Source organism: Zea mays, chromosome 1 (assembly GCF_902167145.1).
Source record: "Zea mays cultivar B73 chromosome 1, Zm-B73-REFERENCE-NAM-5.0, whole genome shotgun sequence".
Classification (NCBI taxonomy): domain Eukaryota; kingdom Viridiplantae; phylum Streptophyta; class Magnoliopsida; order Poales; family Poaceae; genus Zea; species Zea mays.
In genome coordinates, this window is record NC_050096.1 from 5423202 (window position 1) to 5434449 (window position 11248).

The window sequence follows — 11248 nt, forward strand, 5'->3', positions numbered from 1 at the left end:
GCCAGATCGAAATATCGAGGGACGTTTTCATTGATTTACGCCACGTTCCTTCAACCATCCCCTTCCACGCGACATGACACACCACCACACTCCCATGAGCTCTTGCTCTCCCATTGGCGCCTCTGACGGATGGGGGACACGGACACAACCGCAATCACGAGTGTGAAGTGTGGAGGTCGCTGCTGAAGCCTTTGCGCGGCTACATGCTCCGGCTCCGCGCAGGCGGCAATCATCGGTGCCAACTTCTAGGGCAAGTGCCAGTATTGATGGACTCACGATTTTGCCGGTCACCGTGACTCCAGGCGCTCCACACGCAGATGCGACAATTCGCTAGTCAACACGAGTGCACAACGCAGACCATCCCCACTCCCCAGTATTCAACCTTCAACGCCAGAGATGTCGACGAAAAATTTTGGAACGGGTTTGGATACTCCATACTCATCCCCATGAAGCTATCCTTATCCCCATACACATTGGGAGGGAGAGCGGCGCGGGTGAGGGAGGTCACGGGGAGGACGTCGACGTTCAGCAAATCAGTACCCGATGGGAAGAGGATGCGTCGGCGTCCATCTCCAGCAGTCGCAGATGCACAGGAGGTCAGGAGGAAGCAGGCGCCGGGCGGCCGGGGTCAAAAAAAATGGGCCTAAGACGACCCATGGGGCTAAGCGTTAGAAAAGGCCCATCAATAGGCATATTCAGGCCCAGAAGGCCTACCTCGTTGGGCAGTTATGGGGGCCATCACCAACCCACCAAGCCCGAATATCGAGGCAAAATCCACGGCCTCAAAACGGCCTACCCGCATAGCTAGGGTTTCTTCTCTGCCCCCTCCGGCAACTCAGGAGAGAGCGCGGCTCCTACCCGGCGGCGGTGAAGCCGCGACGATCCAACGGAGCAGAGGCGCCATGGCTGCTCCCGAAGCGCCCGCATGCTACGTCGGGATCGCGCGGCAGTCCGCCGCCTTCCGCCTTATGAAACAAATGGTACGTGATCTGACCAGTAGCTATCGTCCTCGCGCATGTTTTTTTGTTGGTTGAAAAAACTGAGTGTTCTGTGACCTGGAAAATCTGATACGTGTATTAAGGTAGTCATGTTTGCCAGTTTCAACCGTCAATAGTTCTTTAGCACTTGCAGTTGTTTGAATGAATTTTCGAGACTAAAAAGGTGTTAATGCTAATTAGATAGAAACCGTAGCATTTTAGTCACGCGATGAGGCTTAATGTGAATCAAAATAATGGAGAGGCGTGAATTGTGCGGTAGCTGGTGTCTCTTGCGAGTGAACTTTGTTCTAATGCTTGGAATTGCTGGGCCAACAACAAACATGAACGAACGAACGAACTGTGGTTTATGCAAATTGCTTGCTTCTCCTAGTTTTGCTAAAAGCCCGTTTGTTTCCACCGGACTAAATTTTAGTTGGATATTTAGATGCTAGTTAGAAGTATTAAATATAGTCTAATTACCAGGGGGCGTAGCGTCCCGCACTGTGCGGGGTATGGGGAAGTGTATCTTTAAGCGCCAAGCCTTACCCGCATAATATGCATAGGCTGGAGATCAAACCCGGACCTTCCGCTTACAGACGGTAGGTTTTACCGCTGCACCAGACTCGCCCTTTGAATATAGTCTAATTACAAAACTAATTAAATAGACGAGGACTAAATGATAAGACGAGTCTATTAAGTCTAATTAGTCCATGATTCACTCATGTGATGCTACCGTAAATATTTGCTAATCATGAGTAAATTTGTCTTGTTTAGTCTTCAGTTGTGTAATTAGTTTTATAATTAGACTATATTTAATACTTGTAATAGTCATTCAAACATTCAATGTGGCCCGAACTAAACTTTAGTCTCTAGAACCAAACGGTGACTAACTCTATGTGTAATTATTTTCGGTATACTTAATCATTTACAATGATCAATACACTTACTCATCCTATATCATGGTAAATACATTTTAGGGATGGGAAGAAGGTGAAGGCCTTGGCAAAGACAAGCAAGGCATAAAGGGTCATGTTAGGGTGAAAAACAAGCAGGACACACTAGGTTCGCTCTCTCTTCTAGAATTCCTGGGTTTTAAAATTTACTGATTAGAGAACCTAAATTGCCACAACTGAATTTGCTGATGTTTTGACTGATTTGTATGCAGGTGTTGGTGTAGATAGCCCTCATAACAAATGGGTATACGATACCACCCAATTTGACAACATATTGAAGAAACTGAAAGTGGTACGACTACGACAGTAAAAAAGATTACCTTTCAGCTACAGCAATGAAGTTTTGATTTACAATGTCTACTAACTGTTATTATCTTTTTCTTGTGATTTTGTTCGTTGTTTTCCTCTGGAAAAGCAGCAATCAGCTAATCCTGTTCAAGAAGGTATACCTTGCACATTGGTTTTGTATCCTTTTTATTGTTCTTAATAATTATACCCATATTTTCCCCTTCTTCAGAGGTTGCAGCTGTAGAAAGTGATTCACCTGACATCACACCCAAGAAAGACAAATCAGCAAAACATGAAGTTACTAAAGTTACTCGACCTCAAGGAAGGTTGGTTTGGACCTAATTTTATTTCATTTCATGAACTAATTTTATTCTTTCCTGTAAACGATAACTTCTTTTTCTCAGATACAAGAAAAGAGAGAGGGGGAAAAGTGTGAACTCTTATTCAGCAACAGATCTTCAAGGCATACTCGTAAGGGATTTTCTTTTATCTGTGTTTGTTTCTTTTAAATAAACTGGCTATCATCAGCGAGCAATTGTTTCTTGCATTGAATATACAATGTGTGTCTGTTTGTGTACTAAGGGCCTGTTTGGATCCATGGTGCTAAAGTTTAGCACTACATTTTTAGCTAAACTTTAAACTACATTTTTAGCTAAACTTTAGGACTTGGAGATCCAAACAGGATTGCTAAAAGATGCTAAACGTGAAGTGATAAACTTTAGCACCCATTAGTAGTTTAGCTCCTCCAAGGTGTGCTTAAGTGAGCTAAAAGTGGGTCCAGGTAAGGAAAAGACATCTCTTACCCTCCTCGCTCCACTCTCTCTCCCACCCCACATTAATTAGGGGTATATATGTCTTTCTATATCTATATGCAGACGACTGGGGGCTTCTGTGGTTTGCTGGGTGGCAGTGGGTGATATTTTTTATTACCTTTTCAACCAAATAGTGCAAACTCATGGAGAAAGGCAACAATCGAACTTGCTGCTTGATACTCATTTTAGCCACTTGATATAATCAGTGCTTTAGCAAGTGTTTGCAAGGAACTTTTGGAGATGCTCTATTAGTGTTAGGTACTTGTCTGCTGGAAATCACTACATGCATTTGAATTACTTAAGCTTCAGTCCTTGTGTTGATTGGCCTTATTCAAACATCTAAAACAACCTGTCCTAGCACAGGTACGCAAAAATGAAGATAATTCCAAAGTGGATCAGAAACTTGAACCGACATGCTTGGATGAACCTGATCCCATCATCTGTTTGGATGCAGGTCAGTAGTTTGCTGTGTGTTTTTACTGCCTGTTTTTTCTCCTTCCTTCAATATCGCGTGAGCTTTTGGCCCATTAATCCCTTATTGATCTGAGTTGCTTTATGCTACCAGAATAGGATGTTTTTGGACTACATTGTAAGGTTTTAAATTGTCAAAAATAATGCTCTAAATTTGACAGTGTCTGCTCATTTCTCTATATGTAAGTGGGAGTTTTCTTTGTGCGTCAAGGACTTCCGTGCGCCCGCCGCCCGAAATATGCTCCTGCGCAGACCACACACGCACAGCTGGCTGGCAAAATTGCAGAATAAGCCGCAAAAAGAGAGCGCATGGGCTGGATTTTGATCCTACAACCCCTTGATTGACAGGGGCGGTTCACCGGTTCTCACCACTACGACCCACATGTTTTTGTTAGATTGAAGGGAGGTGTGTGTGTGTGTGTATGTATATATATATATATATATGTATATATATATATATATATATATATATATATATATATATATATATATATATATATATATATATATATATATATTCGAATAATTATCCCATTAATCAGAGTTCATATATATGATATATAACAAACATTATAGGGATCGAATCTTGACTGTCTGAATATAGGCTCTCTTCATCTAACCACTGGAGCTTGTTGATTCCACTAGAGCTATCCATGTGATAAAGAAACTGTAGCAATGCACGGGCCTCTGACTAGTAGCTATTGAAATTAGAGTGGTTGAAATGAAATCAGGTTGGTTAATTTTTCATTTTTTAACCAGAAATACAAGTATGAATATTATAAGGCTAAAAGCCATTTTCCTGCCTAAAAACATTTTTGGATCATCTGCTTAGCATACTAATGATATTAGTTTATTTATGTTTTATCACTATGTACTATATTCTCATCCTTGTTAGGAACCTGTGTGTCTGCATCTGGGCTGTGTTATTGCGGCATTGAACGATAAACTAAATGCATTCGTTTGTTTCTTCTCTAATGTGTCTGCAATGCTGCATCTAAGGTTTTAGTAATTTGTTTTGTCAACTCTCTGCTTTCAGTATCCCAAGCTGATGATGTGAACTGGTGGGGGCACAAGTTTGGATTTTTATCAGGAGGGTTTCTAGGAGCAAAATCCCGTAAAAATAAATCTTCACAAAAAGATCTTGCTAATGTCCGCCAGACATTTGCAGAGGAAGATCAAGAAAATTTGTACAATCTTGTTCAGGTTGGTATTATGCTCTGAACACTGATTTCCCGAGATATGATGTACAGTGAACATGCTGTTTCTACTTTTTATACTCGGAAGATATGATGTTGACAATGCTCGATGTACTCTAGATGTAATTTTAGTCTTCAACTACATGAATCCATTTCAGTGATAATTGTGTGCATTGTTACAGAACATACCTGTTCTTACATTCAAATAATTATGCAGAATACAGAATCTACATCTATTTGTTCTTACTAACTAACAAATATACCTAAATTCTTAATATATCCATGGTCTGTAATTTGCTGCAGGATAAAGCTACTTCTGGAAAGCAGGGTCTTGGCATCAAAGGCCTGCCAATGAAAGTTGCTGGCCAACGTTGGAAGGGAAACAAAACTTCGTTTGTTGATAGTGATGATGATAATTCAGCCCAGTCCGATGAGTATTCAGAAATCGAAGAGAATGGCGATGAGGAAGAACATATCAGTGCTTCTGAATCAATAGACACAGATAAGAATGCAGACAAAGAATTGCTTGTGGATGCTAGACCCAAAACCAAGGTCAAGAAACTTTGCAAAAGAATACTTCGTCAGGTATAGCCTCTATATACTATATGCTGAGTACTTCAAATATTGTTCTCTGTTATATGATGATTTCTTTCCAGGCCCCATCTCAGTCAATGAAATTGAAGGATCTTAAGGTCGCCGTTGAGGAACACTCAAATGTTGTATTTTCCAGCTTCTCTGGTAGACGCGAAGCCCTGTTGTTTTTGAAGAAAAAGGTATGCATCATCACATGACTAATTTTATCAGCAGATCGGAATGAGCCTGTGTTTCTGCCTGTTTTCTTCAAACTGTATTTAGCCATGTACTTACTATGGTCTATGTTAGACTATGTGTGTGTGAGTGTGTGTGGGCCGGCACCACTGTTGGGCTGCCGGCCCATTAGGGTTAGGGTTTCCTGTGTCTCTATATATTGTAACCCCATCTATTATCAATACAAGACTTCATCCTTCTACATGGTATCAGACTAGGTTAGGGTTTCTTCCTCCTCCCACCCACAGCCGCCACCCAGCCCTAGGACCGCCCCCGCCCCCTGGGAGGCTCATCCTTCCCTCCTCGGGGCGGCCTCCCTCCTCCCAGCCGCTGCAGCAGAGCCCCTGCGAGCAGCTCCTCCAGGGAGCACGGTCTCCCTCCAGCCGCTCCTCCCCATCTCTCGGCGGCGGCCGGCGCTCAGATCCGCCGCCCCGCAGCACCCTCCCGTGCCGGCAGCAACCACGACAGACAAGCAGCCCGGCGCGCGGCTAGCTCACACCCTTCGCACCATGCCGGGTCTGGTCGCCTACTCAGGCCTCGGTCTAGGCCTCCTGGCCCTCGCCGCGCTCGAGTCACTGCCCCTCCGCGTCCCGCCGCTCCGGTCCCAGCACGCGGCGGCGCAAGCCCGTGTTCCCCTGCGCGGGGCGGCCACGGCGAGCGGCCCCGGCGCGGGCGCGCGTTCCCCTGCGCGGGGCGGCCACGGCGAGCGGCCCCGCCGCGGGCGCACGATTACCCTGCACGGGGCGGCCGCGGCGCGGGCTGGCTCGACGGCGGCCATGGCGCACGCGGCCAGCGGCCTCACGGCCTCTCGTCGGAGCTCTCCTCTCTCACTCCTCTTCTCTCTCTCCCTGCCTTCCCTTGCTCCTGTGCGCAGCCGCCAGGGACCGAGCCCGACGCGCCCAGGGCGCTCTCTCGTCGGCGCTCTCCTCTCTCACTCCTCTTCTCTCTCTCCCTGCCTTCCCTTGCTCCCGTGCGCAGCCGCCAGGGACCGAGCCCGACGCGCCCAGGGCACAGCCGCGCCAGGACGCCGCCCCTGCCCTGCAGCCCGACGTCGTGGCCACCCCTCCCCTCTGCCCACCACCGCCCGCTCCCTCTCTGCTGCGTCCTCCGCCGACACCCTCGCACGTGACGCCTCTCATCGCGTGGCCTCCTCCTAACTGCTCGCGTTGATGCCCAGCAGCGCCTCACCCTTCAAGCTTCTCCCGGCGTCGTCATCGTCCCTTGCCAGGTCCGGCGCAGGCCCCTGCCTGGTTGGAACCGCCCTGTCGCCCTCCCCTTCCTCTCCTTCGTTGGATCCGTCGCTGCCGCGGCCTTCCCGGCCGGATCCACGTTGCTGCGTCCTTCTCGGCTCGATCCGCCGTCCCTTTGGCTGGATCGCGTCTCCCCGTCCGGATCCGTCGCTGCCGTGGCCTTCTCGGCCGGATCCGACATTCCCCTTCTTTTCTGCCGCGGGCGCGGACACCTTGACCAGCGCAGCCGCGTGCGCTGCTGTCGGCCTCCCTGGCGGGGCTCCTTGACGTCTGGTCGATCGAAGAAGCAGGAAGGTCGTCCTGCCGGTGCCCTTTTGCTGTGTCGCCCTGCCGATCGTTGACGCTCGAACGTCGACCCCTCCCGAAGATCAGACTTTTGCTGCGCGTCTTCCGACCGCGACCACCTCGACTTCGGCTACCTCGGCATCTAGGGGCTATCGTCTTCTTGGAGCACACATCGTTCTCTACTCCAGCCGCAACATTCGCACCATCACGACGCTGCGACTGCGGGGGGATTTCAACCCGTCGGCTCCTACCTTCGGTCTCTACTCCAGTCTCATCGTGTGTGGTGCCCCCGTTGCGACTGCGGGGGGATGTTAGACTATGTGTGTGTGAGTGTGTGTGGGCCGGCACCACTGTTGGGCTGCCGGCACATTAGGGTTAGGGTTTCCTGTGTCTCTATATATTGTAACCCCATCTATTATCAATACAAGACTTCATCCTTCTACAGTCTATATGCATCATCACATCAGTAACTTCAAATGCATACGTTTTCTTATTCGTTTGAGTAGTAGTCATTTACCCATGGGTTGTATTTTATGCATGAGGCGTTGCGTACACTATCATGTCTTTGGGTTGATTTCCGTTTCTTCTCGTTGTGTTCCTTAGCTTCAAGGAAGCAGGAAATTCAATGTGGACGGCAAGAAAGTTCAGCTCGTGTCATGAAAGCCAAGCAAATAGGAATTCTTTACGTTGTTGGTGTCCAGCACTCGTATTTGTTGTTGCTCGAGGTTCCAAACAGATGTAGGAGCACATTGAGCTATGTAGTACTAGTACTGGTATAGATAAATAGTCAAAACCTATCGCAGATGCGGAGGTAAAATTTTGCAAATTTTCGTGAGGGGCAGAGTTCCTAATTTGTGTGCGGCGCATTCGATGTAACCGTGGCTTATTTGTTTTGCATGAGATGTGCAAACTGCAATGCTATGTATTGCTCGTAAATTATGTCTATGGATTCACATAATTGGAGTATTAAGGCATGTAAAATCTAATTAAACGAGGGGTCTTTAGGGGGCTAATTATAAAAAATCAAGAGGCAAGCTCTTCTCTACACGATTATATATATATTATGTCTTGACTTTTTTTATGATTTAGAGGTTCATACAATGTCTCTTGTGTTTTTAAAACCATCACCTAAGTTTATTCTCTAATAGAGTGATTTTGAGTGATTCTCTAGCGAAAGTAAATCTATTTGACGAAAATAGTTAATAGAGTTTTTCGAGTGATTATCTAGCAGAAGTGAATCTATTTGACGAAAATTATTTGGTAAATAGTTTGTGAAGTGATTTCTGAGGGGTTAAAGAGTGGGTAGTTGGTTGGGACCGATGGAAAGCATATTTTTTTGTTCTCACTTTCTATTACAAAATAGAGGCTAGATTCACTCCAGCACCATGGACCAGTTCATATTTTTACCATTTAGCTTTGCGGAAATAATTCTCGTTGGGAGTGAAGCTATATGAGCTATGTCAAATGCCCCCCTAAGAATCTAGTTTCTATGTCCAGTTTTAAGAAACTGGATTATAAAAAAATGGTATAATGGTGTTTGGACCACATTAGTTTTCATAAACTGGTAGGAGACTAGCTTCTTGATTTTAAAAAAGCTGAGAATTTTGTTTCTATAAGCTGAGGCATAAACTAGTATTTTGTAACCACTTTAATTTTTATAAACCAGTTTTCTTAAAAATATATGCTTATAAACATGCATTTAGAGCTTTCATAAACTAGTTTCTTAAAAATTGGATGTTTTTCAATGAATATTAAAGGCTCCATTTAATACAACTCAGGTTCGTCGTTAAACATTTTAAAAAGCAATTTTACGGACAGTTTTCTCGATGAAACTATGTTGTCTAAGACAAAATTCTTTGAACAGCTTTATCAACAGCTGAATCTTGAATGCAAAGCTTGAGAGAAATAAAGGCTTCATCTCTGTTCGTTTCCTTTGTAAGAGCATTAAAGAAGTTGTTGAAGCTATGCCAAACAAGACATAAACACTTCTATAGTTTATGTGCTTGATTTTAGATGATATGTAATTTTATCAATGATTAGTTATAAAAATATATTAAATGTCTTTTAAATTGTACTGAAAGTGTTAATTTAAATTTTTTAGTTGGCCAAAATATAGAAACTCTTAATATTATATGCATTTTAAAGTGTCTCCATCTCAGTTCTGAAAGTTCTGTTTGACTAAAAAAACTTATGCATTCTCTCTTGTGTGTTATCTTTAGAACTGTACCAAAATTATTGTTTGGAATTTTCAGTTGCCTGAAATATAGAAACTCTTAATATATACGCATTTAAAGTAGGAAAAAATCTCGAATTATTCCCCTGCGTGCCATTATGCAAGTTTGTAATTACTCATAAGCTATTAAAAAACTTGATTGGTCAGATGTGTAACTGGTCCGAACCTTTTTTTTACCCTCCATGCCACTCTTGTCAGATTCAACTCCAACAATGTTAAGCTATGGTGCGAAAAATCCAAAATACCCTCAGATCTGAATGTGCTAACATATTAAATAAAATAACTTAAAACCATTTTTATATAAAATGTTTTTACTAGACTACGTAAAATATATATATATTTTTATGCCTATTAGAGCAACTCCAAAAAATTAGTAACAGGTCATAAGGAACGGGATATCCAAAGTAGGCCCATAACTTGTGCCGGCCCAATTGGGTAAGAAGTCACGAGAACAGGGCCGACCAACTCCCGTCGAGCAACTGAACAAGGTGGACAGTCCGACCAACTCCTGTCGAGCAACTTTACGAGACGGACCAGCCGACGAACTCCCGCTGAGCAATTCGGCGAGACGGACTGGTCGACCAACTCCCGCCGAGCAACTCTACAAGGCGGAGAAACCAATGCCCATAACAGGCCAGTACACCTGTGGGCCCCAGTGCCAGTGTGCCACGACACCTGTCAAACGTTTGACAGGCGCACACCCATACTTGTCGACGTGAAATCGAGGTTGGCACTATTGACCCGCGCCAGGCCGCCAGCTACCATAAGTCACGTCGCCAATGAATACCGCATCGATTGACACCACGACACGCGCGGAGGAGTGACCGTGTCTCCATCGACGGGACGAGACATCACCACGTACGACCCATAGTGTCCCCCAACTCTGCACAGGGAGACCAGCCAAGCACCGCTATAGGAAGCCTCAGTATCGAAATCTCTACAATAACCCGCGTAGCGGACATGATAGAGCGATCCACCATAACGACCGTACCTTACGTATGTATCTGAAGGCGATGTCAGGGACCACGGCAGAGGGGCTCCCGTAGACAACAAATCTCACTCTGCTTTAGATCACCCAATACTTGTAGAAAGCCACCTCCTTAGACTATAAAAGGGGTTGACCGAACAAAGGAGAGCTAGAAGAATTCGCCATAGGTTTTCCTCTCCTTTTATTCTCACACTTACACCCATTGTAACACGATTCAAAAACAATACAAACGATCAGTGCTACACTACATGTAGGATGTGAGCCTAAACTAGTATAAACCTATCTCGATTCTCAAGTCACTTGATTCACCATTCAAAGTGAGTTCGCGCTAGCCACTCCCACCGAATCTAGATTGTACTGTGTCCCCGGTTTCTGAAACCACGACAACTAGTCATGTCATTTTCTAAAGGTAAATTTAGATATTATTAGAATAAAAACGTCTCCAATTGACTATACAAAAAGCTATTTAAATTTAGTAGCTCTCTATCCCTATAGTTTCACCCTTTATTTTTAGATAGTTGTTTCACGCGTCATACAAATTTTGAATTTATAGAGTCCGTTGAACTAATCTACTTCTTTTTTGTGAAATCTATTTTAGTAAGTAGATAAATCAGCAAATGGCTATTAGAAAAGTCACATCTTTATTTACAGAAACATAGTTTTTGTATATAAATACTAGATATCTCGATGGGATCTACAATTTTACAGTTTTAATTTTTTTACTTAAGATTATTAGAATTTCAAAAAATATTAGCACATTCAAACTTAATGGTATTTTCGATTTTTCTAGCAGGATTTGACTCCGTTAGAGCCAAATTTGACAATAGTGGCATAGAAACAAAAAAAGTTCAGACCAATAACACATATAACTAAAAATATATAAACATTAGTTTAAAGAAGTATAAACTGTGAATATTATTACGTAGGAGTCATGATACTGGCACTACAGTATCAAAACCTCGCACAGCCCGGGACACGTGATTAGGAA

At 44.3% G+C, this 11248-nt stretch overlaps 1 protein-coding gene across 1 annotated transcript; it reads left to right on the top strand.

Moving 5' to 3' along the window:
- Nucleotides 1-739: 739 nt before the first annotated feature.
- IDP755 (uncharacterized LOC100282803) lies at nt 740-8056 on the top strand. Its single transcript, NM_001155709.2, has 11 exons — nt 740-980; nt 1955-2039; nt 2143-2222; nt 2349-2373; nt 2448-2544; nt 2623-2689; nt 3394-3484; nt 4538-4704; nt 5001-5282; nt 5354-5470; nt 7643-8056. Exons 1-11 carry the CDS (start codon nt 903-905, stop codon nt 7697-7699), a joined length of 1146 nt encoding a protein of 381 aa, NP_001149181.2. The 5' UTR covers nt 740-902; the 3' UTR covers nt 7700-8056.
- Nucleotides 8057-11248: the final 3192 nt, after the last annotated feature.

Excerpts from the sequence above, each read along its gene's own strand:
- IDP755 (NM_001155709.2), top strand. The coding sequence starts at position 903 with ATGGCTGCTCCCGAAGCGCCCGCATGCTACGTCGGGATCGCGCGGCAG. Across the intron at positions 2,690-3,393 it reads CAGATCTTCAAGGCATACTC|GTACGCAAAAATGAAGATAA; the intron begins GTAAGGGATTTT and ends GTCCTAGCACAG. Across the intron at positions 5,283-5,353 it reads GCAAAAGAATACTTCGTCAG|GCCCCATCTCAGTCAATGAA; the intron begins GTATAGCCTCTA and ends ATTTCTTTCCAG.